This window comes from Mustelus asterias, chromosome 13 (assembly GCF_964213995.1).
Source record: "Mustelus asterias chromosome 13, sMusAst1.hap1.1, whole genome shotgun sequence".
In the NCBI taxonomy this organism is placed as follows: Eukaryota; Metazoa; Chordata; class Chondrichthyes; order Carcharhiniformes; family Triakidae; genus Mustelus; species Mustelus asterias.
In genome coordinates, this window is record NC_135813.1 from 105,915,618 (window position 1) to 105,941,921 (window position 26,304).

At 43.0% G+C, this 26,304-nt stretch overlaps 1 protein-coding gene across 5 annotated transcripts in view; it reads right to left on the minus strand.

Moving 5' to 3' along the window:
• Positions 1–26,304, minus strand: part of sh2b3 (SH2B adaptor protein 3) — a 238,349-nt gene that overhangs the window by 60,448 nt on the left and 151,597 nt on the right. For all 5 annotated transcript variants that reach the window (XM_078227443.1, XM_078227444.1, XM_078227446.1 and 2 more), the window contains one exon: positions 3,499–3,600. In XM_078227443.1, the coding sequence (XP_078083569.1) occupies positions 3,499–3,600 (102 nt within the window). The remainder of the gene's footprint in view (positions 1–3,498; positions 3,601–26,304) is intronic.

Genomic DNA, 26,304 nt, shown 5'->3' on the forward strand with positions numbered 1-26,304 from the left:
AAGTCCCTGAAGCCAGAGTTGAAGACATCTGCAATTGTACAGCACAGCATCGACAAGTCTAACCAACAGCTGGTAAAGCTCAGATATTAAAAGGAAGATAAATTCATGTGTCAGTCAAGGCTGGGATCCTGAACAGCGACCTTCCATGTAGAACTTCCATGAGAACGGCATGGTGGCACAGTGGTTAGCACTGCTGCCTCACAGCGCCAAGCACCAGGATTCAATTCCAGCCTCGGGTCACTATCTGTGTGGAATTTGCACATTCTCCCCGCGTCTGCGTGGGCTTCCTCCGGATGCTCCGGTTTCCTCCCACAGTCCAAAGATGTGTGGGTTAGGTTGATTGGCCATGCTAAATTAACCCTAGTGTCAGGAGATTAGCAGAGTACATATGTGGGGTTGTGGGAATAGAGCCTGGGTGGGATTGTGGTCAGTGCAGACTCAATGGGCCGAATGGCCTCCTTCTGCACTGTAGGGATTCTATGAACCCTAATTATCTACCACCATAATTGTCCAACATATGTCTTAAAGAAAAAATGGTTCTGGTTTGATGTACTGCACAGTAAGAAGTCTCACAACACCAGGTTAAAGTCCAACAGGTTTATTTGGTAGCAAAAGCCACAAGCTTTCAGAGTGCTGCTCCTTCATCAGGTGAGTGGGAGTTCTGTTCACAAACAGGGCATATAAACTCAATTTACAAAATAATGGTTGGAATGCGAGTCTTTACGGGCAATCAAGTCTTGAAGGTACAGACAATGTGAGTGGAGAGAGGGTTAAGAGATGTGTATTGTCTCCAACCAGGACAGTTAGTGAGATTATGCAAGCCCAGGCAAGTCATGTGGGTTACAGATAGTGTGACATGAACCCAAGATCCCGGTTGAGGCCGTCCTCATGTGTCGGAACTTGGCTATCAGTTTCTGCTCAGCGATTCTGCATTGTCGTGTGTCGTGAAGGCTGCCTTGGAGAATGCTTACCCGAAGATCAGAGGCTGAATGTCCGTGACTGCTGAAGTGTTCCCCAATAGGAAGAGATTGTCGAGCGATGTTCATTCATCCTTTGTTGTAGTGTCTGCATGATCTCCCCAATGTACCATGCCTTGGAACATCCTTTCCTGCAGCGTATCAGGTAGACAACATTGGTCGAGTTGCAAGAATATATACCATGTACCTGGTGGATGGTTTTCTCACGTGAGATGATGGCATCTGTGTCGATGATCTGGCACGTCTTGCAGAGGTTGCTGTGGTGTCTCCTGAAGGCTGGGTAGTTTGCTGCGGACAATAGTCTGTTTGAGATTGTGTGGTTGTTTGAAGGCAAGAAGTGGGGGTGTGGGGATGGCCTTGGCGAGATGTTCGTCTTCATCGATGACATGTTGAAGGCGTCGGAACTCTCGATTGATGAGTCGAGCGCCATATCCTGTTCTCATGAGGGCATATTTCAGTGTCTGCTACCAAATAAACCTGTTGGACTTTAACCTGGTGTTGTGAGACTTCTTACTGTGCTTACCCCAGTCCAATGCCGGCATCTGCACTTGATGTACTGCTGCAGGTATGTGGTGTTGGAGCCAGTAAATTAACTGACACCACAACTTGTACTTCAATGAAAACACCGTGTTTACAAAAAATATAATAAATGAGCCTTTCAGATTGGTGAGGTGTGGCATTGTTTTATTTTAATTGTGAAATGTTTGTGACTCAGTGAGAATAGATGATGATGAAAGTCCCAAGTTAAAGGGCAGGGATAAACCATTGCCATCAGCACAATAGCATCATTGTTTGATTGACATCATCCAGGACTATTTATACTATTCCAGAATGCTGCTCATGGTGCAAGTTTTAAATTATAATTCACATGGATCATTAATAAGTTCCTTATTACAGCGATCACCTCAGCACCAGCAGTGGTGATTACGGTAGTAAAAAATTCAATGCTGTGCTACTGGTAATTCCACAGAACAAAACTGTCCGAGGGCACTTTGGCATTACCCAAACAAGCCCCATTGCTTTACTTTTTTAGTAGATCTACTAAACACCCAACTGTCCCTCCTGGTCTCCGTGTTAACCAATATTGCAAACAATTTCTACTATAAATCAGCTGTGATAACCCCTCTGCTCAAAAACCCATCCCTGGCCCCACTATCCCTGCAAGCCGATCTCCCCCCTCCCTTTCTATTCCACAGTCATTGTACATGCTGTCACCTCCCAAGTAAAGAAGCACAGCATTAGTTTTCACACGCAAGCCGACAACACCCAACTCTACCTCTGCACTGCCTCTTGTGATTTTTTTGCTATTCATTCGTGGGGCATGGATGTCGCTTGTTGGGCAGCATTTATTGCCCATCAGCCCGAGGGCTGTTAAGTGTCAACCACATTGCTGTGGCTCTGGAGTCACATGTAGGCCAGACTGGGTAAGGACGGCAGATTTCCTTTCCTAAGGGACATTAGTGAACCAGATGGGTTTTTCCGACAATTGACAATGGTTTCATGGTCATCAGTAAATTCTTAATTCCAGATATTTTTCATTGAATTCAAATTCCACCACCTACCGTGGTGGGATTTGAACCCGTGTCCCCAGAACATTAGCTGAGTTTCTGGATTAATAGTCTAGCAATAATACCACTAAGCCATCGCCTCCCCATTCCTTCTGAAAGAATGGAGCCATTGTTTTCAGTCCCCAATACAAACTCTATTCTCTAACTAACAACTCCATCCCTCGTCCTTGGAAACTGTCTTGGATTAAGGTAATCTGTAAACTCGGTCTCACATTTGCCAACAAATTCACACTTGCGCCATCACTAATATTGCCGATACTCACTATCACCTGGCTTCACTCCTGCCGCAGCTCATCTGCTGTTGACACCCTCTGTCTTTTCTTTTTTCTCCAGACTTGACTATTCCAACGAATCCCTGGTTAGCCTCCCACATTCCACCCTCCATAAACTCAAGGTCATCCAAAACTCTGCTGTCTGTGTCTTCATTCATATCAAGTCCTGTTCCTTTCTCCCCCTTGTACTTGCTGACCTACACTGACTCCTGATCAAGCAACGCCTTGAATTTAAAATTCTCATCTCTGTATGACTGTGTGACTCTGTGACTTCTATTTTCAAATCCCTACATGGCCTTGTACCCACTCCTCCCCTCCCGCCCCACAACCCTCGGAGATATCTATGCTCTTGCAATTCTGGCCTCTTGAACATCCCCAATTTTAACCCCTCCATCACTGGTGGCCATGTCTTCAGTTGCCCAGACCCCAAACTCTGAAATGCCCAACCTAAACCTCTCCATTTCTCTGACTTGCTTTCTTCCTTTAAGACATTCCTGAAAACAGATCGCTTTGACCAAGCTTTTGGTCATCTGGTTCAATATCTCCTTGCACGAGTGTGTCATATTTTGTTTTTATAATCCTCCTATGAAGTGCCTTGGGACATTTTGTTCCGTTAAAGGAGGCCGTATTAATGTAAGTTGCTGCTGTCGAGGTAGAAGATATCAACTGCTACTTACTTACCTTCAGTACAAATGTGTTTGTGTTGTCTGGCATCTCGAGCTGAGTGCATGTTCTTATCTCTGTAATTGCTGAACAAAGAGTACTGTGCTTCGGCTTGGAGCACTGAAAAAAAATCACAAACAAAAAAATATGAGGACATGTTCATTGCAAGATTCATTGTTCTGATTATAATCCAGCTCCTGTATTTCACCTAGTGTCTCAGTGTGTCACAAAGCCTACGCTGGACATTTTAATGAAATCTGCCTACTTTCTCTGCAACTGTACACAACTCTGGTGCGGCCGCACTTGGAGTACTGTGTGCAGTTCTGGTCCCCACATTACAGGAAGGATGTGGAGGCTTTGGAGAGGGTGCAGAGGAGGTTTACCAGGATGTTGCCTGGTATGGAGGGGAGATCCTATGAGGAGAGGCTGAGGGATTTGGGATTGTTTTCGCTGGAAAGGCGGCGGCTAAGAGGGGATCTTATTGAAACATATAAGATGATTAGAGGTTTAGATAGGGTGGATAGTGATAGCCTTTTTCCTCTGATGGAGAAATCCAGCACGAGGGGGCATGGCTTTAAATTGAGGGGGGGTAGTTATAGAACCGATGTCAGGGGTAGGTTCTTTACCCAGAGGGTGGTGAGGGATTGGAATGCCCTGCCAGCATCAGTAGTAAATGCGCCTAGTTTGGGGGCGTTTAAGAGATCCGTAGATAGGTTCATGGACGAAAAGAAATTGGTTTAGGTTGGAGGGTCACAGTTTTTTTTTTAACTGGTCGGTGCAACATCGTGGGCCGAAGGGCCTGTTCTGCGCTGTAATGTTCTATGTTCTATGTTCTAATTCTCTCAATATAATTACAATATCATTGGAGCCATAGTGAGCGGATAAACAGTTGTGGGCAAGGTTTAAAGGAGATGTACGAGGCAGATTTTTTACACACAGAGTAGTGGGTGCCTGGGACTCGTTGCCGGGGGAGGTAGTGGAAGCGGATACGGTAGTGACTTTTAAGGGACGTCTTGACAAGTACATGAATAGGATGGGAATAGAGGGATATGGTCCCCGGAAGGGTAGGGGGTTTTAGTTCAGTCGGGGGCAGCATGGTCGGTGCAGGCTTGGAGGGCCGAAGGGCCTGTTCCTGTGCTGTATTTTCTTTGTTCTTTCTTTGTTTTAATAATCTGGGGTTCCATACAGACTTCAAATTAGGTTTTTAATTCACTTGTGAAAACAATTTGTCTAATTATCTGGGGAACAAAAGCCGGAGTGTGCAGCTGACCAGAAACTGCTCTCTGCTTACGGATGGGAAACTCATCACCAAATATGTTGGCTGCACGGCTTCGGGAAACCAAAATATATGAATACCTTGAAACTAGAACCTACTACAAAATTAACTGACGAATGCTGCACTGAAGTCCAGATTTTCCAATGGCAGGTACTGTTCCTACTCACCCATTACAGGCTCCCAAGCCAGGAAGTCAGGTTTGTTAATAATATCCTATTATTGGGACATAATGTTGGTCAGGACTACTTGCTGTCTGGGTCAACGGTGTCACTTCATGACCACATTGCCATAAAACTCCCATTTATGTTGCAAAATGATACCACATTATCAGAAACAGCAAATTGGCACTTCAGTTAACTGAAAGTAGTGATTTGCTGATGCATATTTTGGGATGATAGGGAAGCAGGTCTGTACAGGCAGACTAAGTGTTCTGTCTGCCCGCAGCTGGAAAACAAAAGTGTGAGCCTTTTCCCCCAGAGGTAGTGTTAATATTGCTGCCACAGCAGTTCAGCCAGTGGAAACACAGAAAACAAAAAAGCTCCTTCTGAAGCCATCAGCACTGCTCCATGTGCCTGACAGTGATGCTGCTAAAGAGGAGGTCGTTGCAGGCAGCGTCAAGCCAAACACATCAATAAACACATCGTCACCATGGAAACAATTTGGGTTCTTCACTAGCGCATGAATAATCCAAATGGTCAGTGGGGTAACAGGTGTGCTGGAAATAGGTTCTTTCTTTCCAGCTTTTTAATCCGTTTGCATCATGAACGTTTCTTCCACATTTCCCAATTTACAAAATCTACTTACTGTAGACGCTGGGGTAATGTGTATTTGGTGCCCTGCAATTAGCAATCTGTGCCACATCTATAGATTTTTGACCATGCAGGGAACAATAGGAACTTCAGGAAATGACATTTTCCAAGATGTGCATTTCTTAACCTTTAAGATTTATGTTAGTTGCTGCAACATAACCATAGCACTGGGACAGAAGGGGAGCACACAGCACAAATTGCTCTCAAGAATTGGTAACATAAGAGTGTCATTTCAATTCATTTTGTCAAACGTCCTTGAGATCTCATGATAATATAGCTCTTCAAACTTCTGAGGGAGATTTCTGTCCATCAGGAGCTGACTACGTTTAATATCAGGCGCTTCTTATTTTGACACAATTTGCCATTATAGGATTTACGGCATGCATAGGTAGGCAAATGCATTGCAAGTGTCTGTAAGCTAAACTACTAAGTTATTCTAAGTGACTTCTTATAAAGATTAACAGTTATTAAAAAAACCCTGTGTGGTCCATTTGCAGATATCTTGGGGAGCAGCACAAAAGGAAAGATTCCAACACTCTGACTGTTAATGGTTTGCATCTGGGCCACTTTTATTCACTACATAACTCCCCCGCCCCACACAAGTGTACAAACACATACATACTCCATCACATCATCAAAATCCCAAGTGTTGGACAATCCCAAGCTAGTAAATGACTGGGAAATATTCGATGTGATGAGGTTCACGATCTAAACTCAAGGAAGTCTGTTTCTTTCAGGAACCATTTCAGAAATGCTTATATCATTGTCGGTATACTTGTTATGATGTGGAGATGCCGGCGTTGGACTGGGGTAAGCACAGTAAGAAGTCTCACAACACCAGGTTAAAGTCCAACAGGTTTATTTGGTAGCAAATACCATAAGCTTTCGGAGCAATGCTCCTTCGTCAGATGGAGTGGTCTCTGTTCTCAAACAGGGCACAGACACAGAAATCAAATTACAGAATACTGATTAGAATGCAAATCTCTAGGTAGAGATTTGCATTCTAATCAGTATTCTGTAATTTGATTTCTGTGTCTGTGCCCTGTTTGAGAACAGAGACCACTCCATCTGACGAAGGAGCATTGCTCCGAAAGCTTATGGTATTTGCTACCAAATAAACCTGTTGGACTTTAACCTGGTGTTGTGAGACTTCTTACTGGGTATACTTGTTAGCAGAGATTGGGTTCAAATTATTTACAAAATCAAACAATTGCTTGAGAAAGAACAGATAAACTTAAAAAGGAACAGACTTTGGTTAATACAGGCTTTTTGAATCCTTGGGATATCCCAAAAATCACTTTACAGCCAATAAAAGACAAAACAGTTTCTTAGATTGACATTATTCCGTCCACCACCACACACTGCGGCTGCAACGTGTACCTCCCATTACAAGATGCACTGAAGCATTTTGCCAAGACTACTTCTTCTGGGTGGGATTGTGGTTGGTACAGACTCAATGGGCCAAATGGCCTACTTCTGTACTGTACAGGTTCTATGAATAGAACCTTCTGAACCAGTGATTTTTATCATCTAGAAGGACAAGGGCAGCAACTCCAACGACATTCAAGAAGCTCCACATCATCCAGGCCAAAGGAGCCCTTGATCAGTACACCATCCACCAACTTAAATATTCACTCTCCCCCGGAACCAGCGCACAGTGGTAGCAATGTGTACTATCCACAAGATGCAATGAAACAACTGACCAATACATCTGTGACAGCACTTCACGAGCCCATGACCTCCACTACCTGGAAGCACAAGGGCAGCAGATGCTTGGGAACACCACCACCTGCAAGTTCCCCTCTAAGTCACACCATCTATATTTAGAAATATATCTTTGTTCCTTCATCATCTCTGGGCCAAATTTCTGGAACGCCCTTCCCAACACCACAGTACTTCACCATCACCTTTTCCAGGGTAAATATGATGGGTAATAAATTCTGGCCTTGTTGATGACACCCACATCCCATGAATGAATTAATTCAAAAAAGTACTGTAAGTGGCGTCATTGTTGTTTTGTAGGCAGACACAGTAACCGATTTATGCAGCAAAGCTGTACAAACAGCAAGAGATGAATAATCGTTTAAATTATTGCTGTGAATATCTAGTTCGTGTTAATAATTTTGGGGTATTTAGTTCGGGCAAGATTACAGCTAAGACAATTAAAATGCTGGGCTTCAGAGGTTGCCAGAAAACCTTAAGAAATGACAGTTCAAAAGGTGACACATCTTTGTTTAATAAAGTCAGAGTAGAAGAGATTGGGCTATCAAACAGCAGGAGTCTTACATCGCTAGAGAATGGGAGACATGATGCCTGCAATCCTTGCAAAAACAGCATTCCAGAGAGATGTTTTTGTTTTGGGAATAAGAGTTAAATAGGTTTAAAAACATTTAATGAACTCTGAAAGGTCGTAAAACCCATTTACTCAATCTGATCAAAGAAGAAATTGTAAATCAGAGATAATTGATCTCAAACAGAAAAATGCTGGAAAATTTCAGTAGGTCTGACAGCACCTGTGGCGAGAGAGTTGAGCCAACGTTTCAAGTCTAGATGACACTTTGTCAGAACTCCAGATCGTCCGCAGTATTTTATGTTTATGGTAATTGATCTAAAGGTCAGTTTGAGGACAGCCCAGAACAGGCGATGTTATCATGGTGATGGGTGGAGGCTTCGTTAGGGGGAGAGCTGGTATTGTATGGTTTCAATTTATCTGGGTGGTTGCTGAGAGTTAGTTGCAGTCTGGACCTTGTATGGTTTGAGCGTAGATTGTCAAATTAAATGACAGTTAGATAGATTTGCACAGTCAGCAGATAAAATCCTAACTTTATCATTCACCATGTAGCATGTGGGTGGGGCTTAATCTCAGTTTGAATTTTGTGAGGGAACAGAAGCTGGAAGATTGCCCAGGTTGAAACTCATGGGAACCAGTAGAGTCTTGTGCCAAAGAAAGTAATGAGCAGATTGGCTTGGAAGTATTAAAAAAGTAACCAGAACGGAGGCATCCACAGTCAAGAGATGGTAAATGAAAGTTTTACCAGTTCTCCCCCTAACGAAGGCTCCACCCATCACCATGATAACATCGCCTGTTCTGAGCTGTCCTCAAACTGACCTTTAGATCAATTATAATTAACACAAAATACTGCGGAGCTCTGACAAAGTGTCATCTAGACTTGAAACGTTGGCTCTGTTCTCTCTCCACAGGTGCTGTCAGACCTGCTGAAATTTTCCAGCATTTTTTTGTTTGAGATCAATTATCTGTGATTTAGCTGCTTTAACTTGGTGTTGTGAGACTTCTTATTGATTTAGCTGGAACTGAGGAGAAAGCTCCAGAGGATGTGGGCTGCTTATGGATGGCCCCTACAGAGGTATACAACTTTAAGATGAATGTGTTTTATATGAGAATTACCGGGGGAAGTAAGGAACTAACCATAACATACATAGTTCTAAGTCATATTAAGTGTTTGTTTTGTTTAATTTAATATACAATAAAGTTAGTGTTTTTAAAAAGTGAAATCTTGTGGCACAGCTTCTATGGGTGAAAACGAGGTGTTTGGATTTTTCTTTAAATGGTAACAGTCCTGAAGCAGATTGTAACACTAACATTGACAGCACTGATTGAGGGATAAACATCAGCCAGGGCACTGGGACAACTCTCTGCCCTTTGAATTTCGCCGTGCGATCTTTTACATACATTTGGGAAGGTCGAGTGAGCTTTGTCAATCTGAAATTTGGCATTTCCCAACAATGTAGCACTCCCTCAAAAGTAAGGCCTGGAATGGGGCAAGAATCCTCAGAGAAGACCAGGCCGCCACTGAGCCAAGGCCGACAGTGAACTATCAGTACGTAAAACCATGCGGCAGCTTTAATCTTGGAAATAAAACCAGGAAGCTTGTTCCAAAGAGTCTTCAGTCAAAGAAGTACTTTCGAAGTGTAGTCAGTTTTAATATAGGCGAACATAACAGTTCATCTGCAGACAGAAAGGTCCCACAAAGAAAAGTGATGTAACTGACCAGATAATCTGTTTCTGGTAGTTGAGGGATAAATATTGGCCAGGATACCTAGAGAACTTGCTGCTCTCTTCAAACAGTTTCATGGGATCTTTACATCTATCTGAGTGGGCAGGTGAGGCCTTGATTTAATGTTTCACCTGAAATAAAGTATCTCCAGTAGTGCAGTGTTCCTTCAATTTGTGAAACACCCAGTAGAACGTTAAGTATTAGGCTAGATAATCTGCAAAAGCCTCTCGAGTGAGGCTCAAATCCATGATTTGGTGCCCAAAGTGCTACAACTGAGCCAAGGTTGACATTGCATTTGAATTGTTCTGCCCTTATTGATGCGTTTTGCTGTTCTGTCACTAGATGAAATAACATTGGAACGAAAACTGCCTCACTGGACAGTGTCTAGCTTTTTGTACCCTCAGAGAATGGCACTGCACTCTTGGAGACTGCCCTTGACAGGAAACTACAGAGGAAGGAAAGCGGAGGAAAAAAAATACTGGGAAAATAACAGGACTCAAACTCCAATGAAAGCCAACTAGAATAATGCAGAGTGATATCAGCTTGAATAGATTTATGATGTATTATTATACAGGTTTAAATACAAGGTGAAACCAGAGTGATGCAGAAGACTGCAACCTAATTGAAAGCATCATTACTTTGAGGACAGAGAGAGACTTCGACATAAAATGGAGGGGTTAGAATCCATGGCGACTGGAAAAGCTACTTTGGTGCCTTTGTTATTAATAATTTCTATCCTTACTGCTTCTGTTATTTATTAATATTTATAATAGGGCAGCATGGTAGTACAATGGTTAGCACTGCTGCCTTACAGTACCAGGGAGCCAGGTTCAATTCCAGTCTTGGGTGACTGTCTGTGTGGAATTTGCACGTTCTCCCCGTGTCTGCGTGGGTTTCCTCTGGATGCTCCAGTTTGGGGGATTAATGGGGTAAATGCAAGTGGTTAAGGGGATAGGGCAGGGGTGGGCCTAGTTAAGATGCTCTGTCGGAGAGTTGGCACAGACTCGATGGGCCGAATGGCCTCCTTCTGCACTGTCAGGATTCTATGATTCTTATATTATATTGCACTGTTTAATAACTGTTAAATTATCCTGACCTCCATACTGTAGGACAATTACTAATCTAAAGGATATATTAGTTTTGTCAGGAAAAGTCCTGGAGATACGGTCTCTCTCTGGGCAGAATTTAATGCCCACCCCTGAGGTGAATTTGGAGGCATTTGACTTGGCAGGTTTTCCCCAAAGGGGGTGACATGGGGCTCTTGTGGCTCTCCAGCCAATAGGTGAATCCTTATCTCTTGCATTAAGTGCTACCCTCTCTCTGCAGGATCCCCTTCCAGAGTTCCCACAATCAGATGGAGCCTGGCATCAACTAATACATAACAAAGTCGGTGCACTGCACTGTTCATTTAATAATTCCATCCTCTCCTTGATTGAATCCTGCTGCTGAGGAATGTCCTTTGTCCTGACAAAGCATAAAGTCTTGCATATGCACAATTATGAAACATCCCCATCGCATGTTACTACAGGCACTGTTACCTGTGACATGCTAATGCCTAAGAGAGGGAGCAGGTTTTGCACAATTCCAAAAGAGGCTGTTCTGTTGCCTCTTATCTCCTTATTTTAAGTCATTGTAATGCTGGCTGGGCAGCAATACCATGGAATTTTAAAACAGAACACTGTGAAGGAGCTTTGATCATGGAGCGCCTGGCTAGAATTGCTAGTTCTTCACAACAACCTGCATTAAAAAAGCACCTTCAAGGTTGCACAACATCTCAAAGTGCCTCACAGGAGTGATAGCTAATAGAAATTGGCATGAAAAGCTTGGTCAAAGAGGTCAGCTTTAAGGAGTTTCGCCAGGGGGGGGGGTTTGGCGGCGGCGGTGGTGGGAAGAAGCTTTAGGGAGGGAATTCCAGAACTCATGGCCTGGGCAGCTGAAGGCATGGCCACCAATAACAAACCACTAGTAGAATTATCCCTGGAATTAATATAAAAATCTTTGCTGAGTTTCCTGCTTAAAAAAAAATTAAACTAATTATTTCAATATGAAATATGGCGGTGACTGTTGCAAAATCAAAGTGCTTTCCCCTTTTAACTCAGTGACTCCATAGAGAAATCCCAAGGCGGGTATGACAAAGATTATGCAAAACAGGCTTCCTTCTGTCTGAATATTGTATCTCAACATTGATCTTGGAAAAGGTCTCACTCATTAGTGACACCATCATTTCCCAAAACATCACTGATTACTCCAATGTGTTACTGTGGCCTGAATCTGATCTTCTACCATGGAGATCTGGACTGAGAATTTGAACCAACGTTCCATCCCATCTAGGTAAAACAGGCTTCTCTTCATACACTGGCATTCAATCTCCTGATAGTTATTAATTGAATATCATAATTATATTATCTACTCCTCATAGAGTTTAAATATGGGCGGCACGGTGGCACAGTGGTTAGCGACTGCTGCCTCACAATGCCAGGTACCCGAGCTTAGGTCACTGTCTGGGCGGAGTCTGCAGGTTCTCCCAGTGTCTGCGTGGGTTTCCTCTGGGTGCTCCGGTTTCCTCCCACAGTCCGAAAGACGTGCTGGTTAGATGCACTGGCCATGCTAAATTCTCCCTCAGTGTACCTGAACAGGCGCCAGAGTGTGAGGACTAGGGGATTTTCACAGTAACTTCATTGCAGTGTTAACGTAAGCCTTACTTGTGACACTAATAAATAAACTTTAAAACTTTTAAATATTTCAACAAAGCCTCCACCTATGCTGTTTATTTAAACTCAAACATATTGGATAATTGCATTTTTTAAAAATCCGAATTCCAACTGTAAAAACCTTGGACAAAAAATTAATGTTATGTTTACTACAATAGAATTTCAAAATATTTCTGGCAGCAGGTTTTATGTTGAGGCATTGTTATAAACTGGTTCGAAAATACTCAAGGACTCAGACCCATTGCATTATGGTGATTAAATAAGTCAAATTCCACTCTTATGCGACTTTGGGATTTATACTGGTGTTTTGGCAACCGTCTGCTACAACTCTTTCTGTTTATAGTTAAGCTCACTGGTAGATGGTGACGGTTTCTGTTTTTACTACAGGATTAAAGGATTTTGACAAGTGTTTTGGAGATCACGTTTAATTATTCTGTATACACGCGTCAACCTGAGTCAGTTGAGAACAGTCTGAGTCAAAAGGTTGTGGGTTGGAGCCTGAGTCCAGGAATTGAGAATGTAATTTAAGCTAACGCTTCAGTGCAAAAGTGAGTGAGTGTTGGGTGTCGGAGGTGTTGCTCTGTAGAAAATACTTTGAATCAAGGAATCCATCACAATCAACAAAAAAACAAGCCTCTTTATTCCAAGTCAGCATTTTTCCCTTAGCCAACACTGCTGGAAATAAATTAGTTGGTCATTTAGCTTATGGCAGTTTGTGGGACCTTGCTGCGTGCAAAAGGGCCAATTCACTTGATAACAGTTATACACTGTATGTGCAGAGCTTGTGACCTGAAAAACGTAATTTAAATGCAAGTTCCTTTTTGCTTTAACATTTTTGTGAAAAGCAGGGATCAGTGAATTTCATGGAACCTAAACTAGTCCTTAAATTAAGAATGTCTGTAAATGACCACCAATTGTTAAAATAAGAATATTCCCTTAAGACATTCCTTTTAACATTTTCTAATGAGTATTAACTCCAAGTTTCCAATAAAATAGTGCTATTGTTCAATCCAACCACTGTACACCAACATATCTGAATATAGCAGATTAAAGCCTGCGTAGTGGGAGTGGGAAAGATATGGGGCAGAATTTAATGGCCAGCCATAGCATTGCCAAAAACATGTCAACAAATGTATCACAACAATCTATTTTAAGCATTTTCAATTTATCTACACATTAAGCTGGGTGTGTACAGATCCCTACTTATGACTTCATATAAGCCATAAGAGCAGCACAGAGGTTAGCACTGCTGCCTCACAGCACCAGGGCCCCAGGTTCAAATCTGGCCTTGGGTGGCTGTCTGTGTGGAGTTTGCACATTCTTCCCGTGTCTGCGTGGGTTTCCTCTGAGTGTTCCAGTTTCCTCCCACACCCAAAGATATCCGGGTTAGGTGAATTGGCCATGCTAAATGGACCTCGAGTGCCCCAAGATGTGTAGGTTATGGTGATTAGTGGGGTAAATACGTGGGATTACGGGGTAGGGCCTGGGTAAGATGCTCCATCAGAGAGTCACTGCAGTCTTTATAGGCTGAATGACTTCCTTCTGCACTCTAGGGATTCTATGGTATCTTATTCCATGTTCATGGTTACAGCCATGTCTGCAGCAAGAGTGTGTTTAAATTGTTCTGAAGCTCATTTCAATTCCTTCGTAGGAACAGTTATTAAATTCATTTGCAGCACAGATTTTAGCAAGGTCAGAGTGAAATTTTGGCTGCAGCACAGAAGCTGAAGACCAAGCAGTTTTTTTTCTCTGAATAATGACAAGAAGTCAAGGTCTGGTTGGTTTGTTGCATTTTCCTTTTTGAGAAACTAACATTTTATCAGTACTGAAGTACAACATTGTTCACATGTAAAAATTCCAGGAGAATATTCCTTAGGACACAGCCCCTCCCCATAACTACCAGAAACATACTAGTCTTTGGCTCAGCTGCAATAGAGATTGTGGGGAGAGGGATGGTGTATAATAGCATTTCAAAGGAGTGCGCACCATTTCTAGCTTGCTCCCTGAAGTCCCGGTGCCTACGTCTAGCCAATTAGATCAAACCTGCTGGTGGCCTTTTCTTTTCAAAAGTTAAATCTGCCACAAATAGATTATCTGTTGCCATGGGGAGAGCAGTTTTATAAACACAGGCACAAATAATTAATTCACAAATTACAATTAGAATATGATTTGCTCTGCAATGGTGTAAAATGCAATGTGTGTGTTCATTGTGGATTCCAGAATATAGAAAAGGGCATAAAATCAGTGTAAAAAGTGTCAAAATATTCCAGACAGGGGGATGGTCCCAAAACACCTCTGAAAAATAATTCTGCTGTTATTCTGGTGTAACCTCACTGGCCCTGAAAGAGTAGTTTTGCGAAATGTCAAATGGCTTCATTTTGAAAAGAAATCTCACCAATTTTGAAATAACAGTATTTTCCAGCAGTTTGTCCACCTGGGGGACTGTGTTAGCTGTTCCGAAGCAGCTGGCCAACCTTTGATGGTTTCCTAAATTGGCACACTCATTCATTCCAAACTTTTTAGTAATAGGCTCAGAGTTTAATTATTAGTCAATTCATGCTGCATCAAGTTTACTTTGAGGGAATGCATTTAAAAAAATACAGCCTAATTTAACAATGATTGAAGCAAAGAACTGAAATATTAATAGTAATAGTGGTAATAATAAATTATAAGCCACCTCACTAACAGTAGAAATATAATCTCCGATCACTGCAGGAAATAGGGATAAATGTGCGGATGATTCATCCAGATAACATCCATACCAGCATTTTTCCAAGAAAAGCACAAAGCAGTGGTCTTGCCAACAAGCATTGTGCAAATGGTACAAGCTTTAGAAAATGAATGCATCAGAATCACTGCAAACGTTAACAAACATCAGCATTCTATACACGGACGCACTCGAGATCTCGGAGTTTCAACAGGAAGGATAGAGTAACCGAACGGTTTAGAAGTAAAACAATCAACCTAATGAAAATGTGTGTGTGAACTGGTCCATTTTGCTAAGTAGCCCCACAACACATGGTAAAACTAACCCAAACACCATGCCCCCTCATTTATCAAGTCATTCGCTTTTACCTGAACTGCATGAATTGTGGCCAAAAGATTGTTTTTCACAAATACATTACCTTAATTGCACAACACATCTACGTTCCAAGTATTCAGGATCAAAAGTTTTGCAATCTACAATTAATGAAAACAAATGGTTGCGAAAAAACGTGAGCCAACCATCAGATGTTTAAATAAAGCTGTAGGGTCTTGGCTTTTAACCATCTCAAATCTTCATTGATGGGTAGCTTGTGACTTTACAACACTAATATGTCCAACTTCCCAAAGCAGGGCATATCCCCAAGCCCAATTGTCTATTTATCATTGGAGTCCAACCAGAAAATGCTGATTAGCTATTTAACTAATGCAGGCATTAAAAGCTGAGCTCAATCCTGTCCACACCTGGGGCAGAAATTTCCTATCCCGCCCACCGCGGGAATTGTAGTGGGCGGGACACGGGCCATGCAAATATCCGTTGACTTCGGGCAGGACTTTCCGGTCTTTGGGCGAGCGCGGCTGGAAAATCCCACCCCTGATGTCCACACCTGACGGTAAAGGCTCACTAGTTAGCAGTTAAGAGCCAGGAAAAGTCAGCTAACTCAGCACAGGCCAGGAATTACAAACTTGTTGTAGGGAATTTTATGAAGAGCTGATGAGTGAACCATGTTGCATCCTCATGAGAAGGCATGTCCAGTGTTACTCAGAATCCCTACAGGGCAGAAGGGAGCCATTCAGCCCATCGAGCCTGCACCAACAACAATCCCAACCAAGCCCTATCCCCGTACCCCATGTATTTACCCTGCTAATCCCCCTGACACTGAGTCAATTTAGCATGGCCAATCAATCTAACCTGAAGTGTGGGAGGAAACCAGAGCACCCAGAGGAAACCCATGTAGACAATGGGAGAATATGCACACTCCACACAGACAGTCACCTGAGGCCAGAATCGAACCTGGGTGCCTGGCGCTGTGAGGCAGCAGTGTTAACAAATGAGGCAATAGCAAGTCAGGAGCCCATTTCACACTCTAGCCAATTTATTCTCCCTTTTTGAGGTCATTAGAATAAAAAAACCAGGTGCATTGCAAAACATTGCTTCCCTATTTCTAATGTTATGCTGCAATTCATGTCACATTTATGATCCAAAGTCCAGACTTTATCTTAGTCTAATGGACTGATTCAGATTTTGATTTCCTGGCCATTTTTATCAAGACTTTTGCCCTTTCTATCTTGATCAAGTTGATCTTTCCAACAATAAACACATGTGAAGGAGCTATTTCTTGGGCTCAAGGCAATGGGTTCACCAGCATCACTGACTTGTTTTGGCAGGATAGGAATAACAAAATCCTTGCTCTTCTATGCATCTTGGAATGAATCAATGAGTGAAGAAAATGAATGCAACATCTGAATTCATTCAACAGTTATTTCAGCTATTAGTTCTAAGGCAGCCTAAATGCATTTTTGATCATAAGCCAGACCGTTTTTAACACTGGCATTAACACACAATAGCCAAAATAGGGTAAAACATCGACATTTTGGACCTGCTCTTCTACTACATTTTGATGCTGTGGACATCATAGTCTGTTTTGCACATAAAAGCAGTGTTACCACATAAAATATCTCTTTAGAGTGAGAGTTAACCACTCTTATTGTCATGCAGTAAAACATTCTCAATGTGTGAAACACATGCAAATACTTCAAGAGACTGCAGTGTGTCTCCCACAAATCACTTCTAAACACTGCCTGGTTGTCTTACAAAGCACGGTCTTTACAATGCACAGAAGCAAAACCTGTGCCCCTGCCATGTGGATGCAGCAGTGTTTACACATTCAGCACAGTGATAGGTCACTATGGTAAAAATCCTGGCTTACCTACAAATAAATCTGATACTTTAATCTTTCATTGGTGGTCCTCCGCTTAAGGATACTACAGAACATATGCATATGTTTCTATGACTGGGTGGGTAAATCGGATTGAATAAAAATGTGATCGAATCATAATAATCAACTTGGAGGAGTGCAAGTAAATGGATTCATGGTGGGTGGGTGGCATGGCTGGTTCTCTTCAACCACTTCACCCTTCTCACATTGTAGAAATTGAACGGGTACATGTTTTTGCCACAAAATTATTCTTCTGCTATCTATTAGACTAAAGTTACACAAAAAGGCTGTTGGGAAAATCCAGAGGCAGCCAATGGATGCAGAACATCATTACACACACCCCAACTCAGAAAGCAGACAACCTCATCCACATTTTTACGAATGCTACTTTCTGCCTATTTTGTCACCCAAGTGTGCAACAGTCACCTGGATTGACTCAGCTCCTGACCTGTCTCCTTTATTCATTGTGAAAGGATTAACCTTTTTTCTGCACTGGGCGGCACGGTAGCACAGTGGTTAGCACTGCTGCTTCACAGCTCCAGGGACCTGGGTTTGATTCCCGGCTTGGGTCACTGTCTATGTGGAGTTTGCACATTCTCCTCGTGTCTGCGTCGGTTTCCTCCGGGTACTCCGGTTTCCTCCCACAGTCCAAAGATGTGCGGGTTAGGTTGATTGGCCATGCTAAAAATTGCCCTTAGTGTCCTGAGATGCGTAGGTTGGAGGGATTAGTGGGTAAATATGTAGGGATATGGGGGTAGGGCCTGGGTGGGATTGTGGTCGGTGCAGACTCGATGGGCCGAATGGCCTCTTTCTGTACTGTAGGGTTTCTATGATTTCTATGATGATTTGTAAACCCAGATAATAGAATCCCTACAGTGCAGAAAGAGGCCATTCGGCCCATCAAGTCTGCACCAACCACAATCCCACCCAGGCCCTATACCGGTTACCCCACGTTTTTACTCTGCTAGTCCCCCTGACACTAAGGGGCAATTCAGCATGGCCAATCTACCTAACCCGCACATTTTTGGAGCGTGGGAGAAAACCAGAGCACCCGGAGGAAACCCATACAGACACAGGAAGAAAGTGCAAACTCCGCACAGTCACCCAAGGCTGGAATTGAACCTGGGTTCCTGGCACTATGAGGCAGCAGTGCTAACCACTGGTGAGAGGAGAAACCGGCAGATTATTTCTGCACAATGTGACGAGAAAAGCCAGCCTCTGTAGCCGGTGAGCTGCGACGCCGGTTTTCTTGCCTCAGCCAGCACTCTGTGCAGAGAATGGAAAATTCCACCCATCACAGCAGAAGCACTTTCACCGTATGGACTCCAGCGTTTCAAGGAGGCCCACCACTACCTTCCCAAGGGCAACCTGGGAAGGGAAATAAATGTCAGCATTGCCAATGATACCCACATCCAGAGAATGACATTTGAATATTCAAAGCACTCTGCCAGGGAGTGTTAGTCTCGCTGCACAGGGAAGAGTTCAAATGAAAGTACGAAAGGCTGTTCAATCAACAAAATGACGGGTGTCCAAGGAAAACACTTGCTTTCAAAATAGTAGGAAAATCATTTTATGAAATTAAATAATTTATACAATGCTGTATAAAAACATTACTTGTCACCGGATTTTGAGATTCTCTCACTCACCAGAACAATCTCATATCTCACCCCAGACTTCATCCGCTTCTGCTAGCGCTCACAAAATAACCTTTGTAATTCTTCAGCTAGTACACCACTGCTGGAGCTCCAATCAACTGGGCAGTACAGTGGCTGTCTCAATTTGTACATTGTACAGCTCTGATGGGTTTTATGAGGGTATCATTTATTTTCCAGCGTTGGAGTCATTTTCTTTAATGAGAATTAAGTTTTCTGGTGGTCATGCTCATTTATTCTGTGGCAAAAACCTGCAGCTGGAATAACGCTGACTTCAATTTGATAAGATGGCTGAAACTCTACCGCCTACCCCACAGAATCGGCCAGCGTACACAGGGAGGGGGCAGGGGTGGGAGGCGGGTGGTGTACAGTGGGGTGGAGGTTCCTGGCAGATCTTTCTGTGTAATTGCACAGAACAGAGGGATCTGCGCATGTGTGATTGGGCCCTCTACTTTCAGCTGCCAGCTTTCTGGCAAGGAAAAATTTTGCAAAGAAACCGTAGCAATATTTTGTTCACAGAATGGCATAGGACTGGACTTGTGGCCTCGCTGAAAAACATCAGATCTGAAACTCTCCTGTTTTCACAGTCTTTCGGGACTTAGAAAGATTGTCCCCTATGTGTCTTTTTGGACAATATGTTGTAACACAAGAGGTATTTTATTTGGCACTCAGCAACAGACTGGACGATGTACACCCTACAATATAAACTGCTCAGTAGAAAGCCCACTTGTTATGAGAATGCCTCTTTTAATTTACCTACAGATAGATGTTTCGATGTCTAGTTGCTTGGCAGCTTGCACACAGCAGGACAAATGCAAGAAAACCAAATTTCAAATGATCACAACAATTTCTACAACAGGAGAAAAGGTTGCTGATTGGTTGGAAAATTGACATTGATTGTCCGAGGATTGATATGGGAAACACAACTAGAAACTGTCAGCTCCCAAAACTCACAGGTAATTCAAAAAATTGGCACCAGGCTTGAATATATTCCTTCTGTCTGCAGAGAACAGCTCCCTGCATATGAATATATCTAGTTTTCCACAAGCACAAATGAGCCACATTACAAGCTAGACTATTTTTAAAAATTGGTTGTTAGTGTAGTTATTAGGACAGTCAGGAATGTTTAGCAAATGCTGCCCAATTTCTGAATCCCATCCAACAGTTTTGGGTTTCACAGGTGCGGGTTATTTGAATCATCCCAAAGCATGCCACGTTGTCATAGAGATATTAATTCAGAATGGAGCTTTGGTTAGAAGGTTCTTTTGTCTATCTGTGTGTTTGCTGACAGAAGCAAGCAGTTCAATTTGGGGAACAAACCGTGGAAGTTGTAGCGTTGCTGTGGTGTACACTGCATCTCACCAGATTGAGTGTCCACAGCGGATGATTGTCAGTTAGACCTGTCTTTCAGAGGAAATGTTAACTTCATCATTCACCACATGGAATATGGAGATCTACAGTGGTCCTCACAAAGCCTTATTGTAGAAAACGGCCAGGAGAATTAGCTTAGAAAATTGTCAGCATGCAGTTATGATTCTGCTGGCAATCTAAAGAAGGAAATGAGGCATCCACAGTCATGTGATCTATAAATAAAAGGTGGAGGGTCAAAACAAAGCTACTGGGAAGGCCCCTAAAGAATTCTACCTTGGAAGACAGCTGGAACATTGAGGAGAATTGAAGTGAATTCACAGAATCACAGCGAAGAAGAGGCCCTTCGGCCCATCGAGTCTGCATCGACACATGAGAAACACCTGACCTACCTACCTAACCCCATTTACCAGCTCTTGGCCCATAACCTTGAAGGTTTGGTCTGCCAAGTGCTCATCCAGGTACTTTTTAAAGGATGTGAATTCTGGAGGGCTGTGGCATAACTTCGGGTTGGCCCCAGGAACAGTGAATAAACCTTCAAGATTTTGTAAGACAAGGGAAGTCTTGGGTGTTGGGGGATGGGGCGGGGGGGGGGCTTTAATTTCCCAAGACACAATAATGTTTTAAAAAATTAAATTTTGTGGCATAGTTCTGTAGATTAATTGGTGGGTGTTCAGATTCCTTTCAATTATAACAGGGGAGATGGGAGAGGAACTAGAGATGGATGTCAAATCAATGTTATGGCAAGGGAAAACCATAGGGCCTGGTGGGCTTGGGGAAGGGAGAGAAGCAGTCGAGGTGGCTGGTTCGGCCTTGATCTTTGTTATAAAATAATCCATGAGTTCACTGCACTCATTGTTAAAGTGAAGATGGAGAAGATGGGTGACTTAATTTGATTCGTGTTATTGTCACATGTACTAGCATACAGTGAAAAGTACTGTTTCTTGCGCGCTATAGAGACAAAGCAAACCATTCATAGAGAAGGAAATGAGAGAGTACAAAATGTAGTGTTACAGTCATAGCTAGGGTGTAGAGAAAGATCAACTTAATGCAAGTTGGTCCATTCAAAAGTCTGATGGCAGCAGGGAAGAAGCTGTTCTTGAGTCGGTTGGTACGTGACCTCAGACTTTTGTATCTTTTTCTTGACGGAAGAAGGTGGAAGAGAGAATGTCAAGGGTGTGTGGGGTCCTTAATTATGCTGGCTGCTTTGCCGAGGCAGCGGGAAGTGTAGACAGAGTCAATGGATGGGAGGCTGGTTTGCATGATGGATTGGGCTACATTCACGATCTTTTGTAGTTTCTTGCAGTCTTGGGCAGAGCAGGAGCCATACCAAGCTGTGATACAACCAGAAAGAATGCTTTCTACGGTGCATCTGTAAAAATTGGTGAAAGTCGTAGCTGACATGCCAAATTTCCTTAGTCTTCTGAGAAAGTAGAAGCGTTGGTGGGCTTTCTTAACTATAGTGTCAGCATGGGGGGACTGGGATAGATTGTTGGCGGTCTGAAGCTCTCGACCCTTTCTTCTTTGTCCCCGTTGATGTTGCCAGGGGCTTAATAAGTTGGTTAGTAGTGAAGAGAAAGCCAAGTGATGCATTTGGCTTCATGGATGATCTTTGAATAGGGAGCAGTTTCAGAAATGGAGAGAAGGGCCTAATATTGCTTGAAGTGATCTAGCCAGATGTGGTGATGAATGGTTAGAACAGTTAGTTCTCCTAAAATGTTCAAGTCAGTGACCTTAGTACAAAAGGGAGTGGAGATGAGGGATATGCCAGGAGAATGGATATGATGAAAAGAGTAATAATTTAAGTGGAGCAAGGATATCAAAGGTGGTGGACAGGCTGTGATTTTGTGAAGCAATATCCATCAAGATACCATGATGGATTAAAGACTAAAAACTAGGTATTTTGAGAGGGGTGAGTGGCATGGGGGGGGGGGGGGGGGGGTAGAGTTTTCTTTTCTAGCTGTCAGGACACAGAAAGAAGCAGACTTTAGAATGGAGAAGAATGTGGGTAGAGTGTGACAGGAGGAACTGATTGTAAATTGCCTTATCTGTGAGAGAGAGGCCATGCGAGATGATGAGATCGAAGGACTGGTTGTGTGTGGGTGGGGGAGGTTTCACGGCGGGAGCGATTTAGGGAGGAAAATACAACAAATTAAATTCAGGGGAGGGAGAACCAGAGGAGTCGGGATGGAAGTTGAAATCACCGAGGATGTGAAGTTGCTTACTGCAGGGTCAGAGGGATTGAGAGGCATGGGAGCAGCAAGGTAATCAGTGCAGATGTGCCCAATTTCAGAAACGCTCCAATGTGTGTCCAAACAGATCAGCACAATTTCGGCTGCCAAACACAAACAATATCTGCTTATTCCTGTGTTTATTTTTGTACAATTTTAAGAGGCTATTAAGTGTTTAAAACTCTGTTTACAATTCACAGTTTATAAAAAGATATACTGCTTGGACAGTGACAGGGGCATTGGGCTGAGCCAAGTCAGGAAAAAGCACAACAGCGAGAGCTCTTATCTGTCGCACTGACTCACCTGAAGAAGGGGCTCAGAGCCTCGAAAGCTTGTGTGGCTTTTGCTACCAAATAAACCTGTTGGACTTTAACCTGGTGTTGTTAAACTTCTTACTGCACTGACAACAACTCAGCTCTGTGTTGCTGCTGCTCAAAGAAAAAGAAAGTACTGATTCAGATAGGTAGCTGTTAGCAAATACAAAGTGTCCTCAGGCAAGTTCATTCAAACACAATCACAATGCATTGCTTTGGACTTTGGAATGTTTCTCATATCTTATAAAGAACAATTGTTCAGTGTCCAACTTTCTGTTTCGAAAAGTCAGTGTCAATGGCATTTAAACTGACAGCTCATCAGAAAAGATGCATCTGCAGCATTTTGCTTTTGTTAAAGTGTTCCTTACTTTGAACAGCTGCATTTTGTATTGGCATGTTAATATTGAGAATCAGAGTGTCTTTTTTATTCAGTCAGGGGATGTGGGTGTCGCTGGCTGGACCAACATTTATTGCCCATCCCTAATTGCCCTTCAACTGAGTGGTTTGCTAGAACGTTTCAGAGGGCATTTAAGAGTCAACCACACAGCTGCGGATCTGGAGTTACATGTAAGCCAGACTGGGTAAGGATGGCAGATCCTTCCCCAAAAGACATTAGTGAACCAGATGGATTTTTACAACAAGCGACAATAGTTTCATGGTCATCATTAGACTTTTAATTCCAGATTTTTCGTGAAATCACCATCCGTCATGGGATTTGAACCTAGGTCCCCAGAGCATTGCCCCAAGTCTTTGGATTGCTAGTCCAGTGGCAATACCACTATGCCATCATCTCCACATTTCACCTTCCATAGAGTGGTAGGGTGTCCATTTGTACCTGTAGCTCATAGAATTTCAGGGTTTATTAGAATGTAAAGTTGATGAGAATCTGTGCACTGGTTTTAGAACACAGATTTTATTTGCTGTATAACAGGGTCTGTTTTTCTTCCTGCATACTTTCAATATTTAGAACAGAATTTCTAAACTCAGCCTAAACCTTTGCTCCTACACAGGAACGGGACATTTCCGAGAAAACAAGGGCCAGAAAATTGGATTTTTGTTCTGGGGTGGGGGTTGTTGGGATGGGCTGGAGTAGAAGTCGGGCTCTTGGAATGAGTGCAGAGGCTGCCGGGCACAGGTGGGCTGGACGGAAGGCCTGCCTCTGTGCACTGGCGCTTCGCTGAAGTTATTAAAAAAGAACAAATCAGCCCTCCAGCCCCCATCCCTCACCATCCCCCTTCAATCCCCCACACACTCCCCATGCCCCACCTATTCCAACTACTCTTCAAAGACCATCTCCTCATTACCCCACCCCAACAATGCATCCTGTAATTACCCTATAATCTCCAAGCCAGCACCTAAATATTTAATTTTAGCTCCACCTTACTTGTATCAAGTTAATTAATAAAACACGCGCAATACTGTGCCACAAAATAACTATCCAGTGGGATGAGCGGAAGCAGAAGGGAGGGGGAAATCTTTTCAACCTTTGTTCTTAACAATCTTGGAAGGAGGGAAATGCAATTAGTGTGTAGTGTCCCTGACTACAAGCACATGGTGGCACAATGGTTAGCACTGCTGCCTCAGTGCCACAGACCTGGGTTCGATTCCCGAATTGGGTCACTGTCACGTTCTCCCCCTGTATGCATGGGTTTTCTCTGGCTGCTCCGAAAGTCCGAAAGACGTGCTGGCTAGGTGGATTGGCCATGCTAAATTCTCCCTCAGTGTACCCGAACAGGTGCCGGAGTGTGGCGAATAAGGGATTTTCACAGTAACTTCATTGCGCTGTTATTGTAAGCCTACTTGTGACACTAATGATTAAACATTAAACTGAATATTGTCGATTTATAATCTAAAGAATGAAAGAACACATAATGGTTAAGAAATATTTTAGAATGTGTTTAAGTGTTTAATTGCTTAGAATAAATCTTCAGAAAGAGGTTAAAATGTACTTAGACACACTGACCAGAGGAAGTCTCATCCCATTGAGGTATTTTTATTTTTAGGAGTGAGATATGCCAAAATAAATTAGATATCCCTCAAATTATTGTGATTTCATTGTTCTGCCACTTACACAACACCATAATACCAGCAAATTAATTCTATCCTGACATTAGTTAGAAGCCATCATAGAATCCCTACAGTGCAGAAGGAGGCCATTCAGCCCATTGAGTCTGCACCGACCACAATCCCACCCAGACCCTATTCCCATAACCCCACACATTTACCCTGCTAATCCCCCTGACACTAGGGTCAATCCAGCATGGCCAATCAACCTAACCCGCACATCTTTGGGCTGTGGGAGGAAACAAGGGCACCCGGAGGAAACCCACGCAGACACGGGGAGAAAGTGCAAACTCCACACAGACAGTGACCCAAGGCTGGAATTGAACCAGGGTCCCTGGCGCTGTGAGGCAGCAGTGCTAACCACTGTGCCGCCCACTGGCATCTTCATAATCTCATCATACATGAGAGGTGGAGCATGTTCAGAGACTCAACCAAAATCAATTCAAAATTAAGTTCTAAAATGACACATATTTTGGCAGCTCAGTAAAAAAAGGTTCATTCACAATTTAATACAACAATCTCTCACACATGAAATTAATTTTGAAACATATTTCCAGGCAAAATCTGCAATTATTACACACAGCTTGCACAACAATTCATGCAACTTCTATTTAATAGGAGCTACTGCTGCATATTCTAACAACAGGATTTCCTTTGGCCTTCCCTTGACAACACAACGTCTGCGCTCAACATGAAGCAACCTCTTTTTCACTAAAGTCTGTAGCAGTGCAGTGTCGCACTCACTCAGCCAAACGCGGTGAGGACTTTCAAAACAACCATCAGAATAGGAAGCCGATGTGGACCCCAACCCTTCACAAGTTCTTACTCTAATGATCAATCTGTTTCTCGGAATGTTTTTTCTCAGCTAAATCAGATGCAAATAAAAGCATGGTGGTCAGTGTCACGCAATATTAACTTTCAGCATCTAGTTTTTGAGGCCAATTTGTGGATTGCATAGCAGCCAGAGATTAGCAGATTCACTCCAGTCATTTGTTTTCCTTTTAAAAAAAAGACTCAGATTTAATTCAGAGTAAAGTGTCCCTCTCCCACAATCCTTGTTAGGAAAACGGGCAGCACGGTGGCACAGTGGTTAGCATTGCTGCCTCACAGCACCGGGGATGCGGGTTCAATTCCCGGCTTGGGTCACTGTCTGTGTGGAGTTTGCACACTCTCTCCGTGTCTGTGTGGGTTTCCTCCGGGTGCTCCAGTCTCCTCCCACAGTCCAAAAGACGCGCTGGTTAGGTGCATTGACCATGCTAAATTCTCCCTCAGTGTACACAAACCGGGGCTGGAGTGTGGGGTGATTAAGGGATTTTCACAGTAACTTCATTGCACTGTTAATGTAAGCGTACTTATGACACTAATAAATAAACTTTAAACTGAAAACATCCAACCAGAAAATCTTTCCCCTTATTTGGCATTGTAAACCCCTGCCAAAGGACTAAGTTCCTTTATTAAATA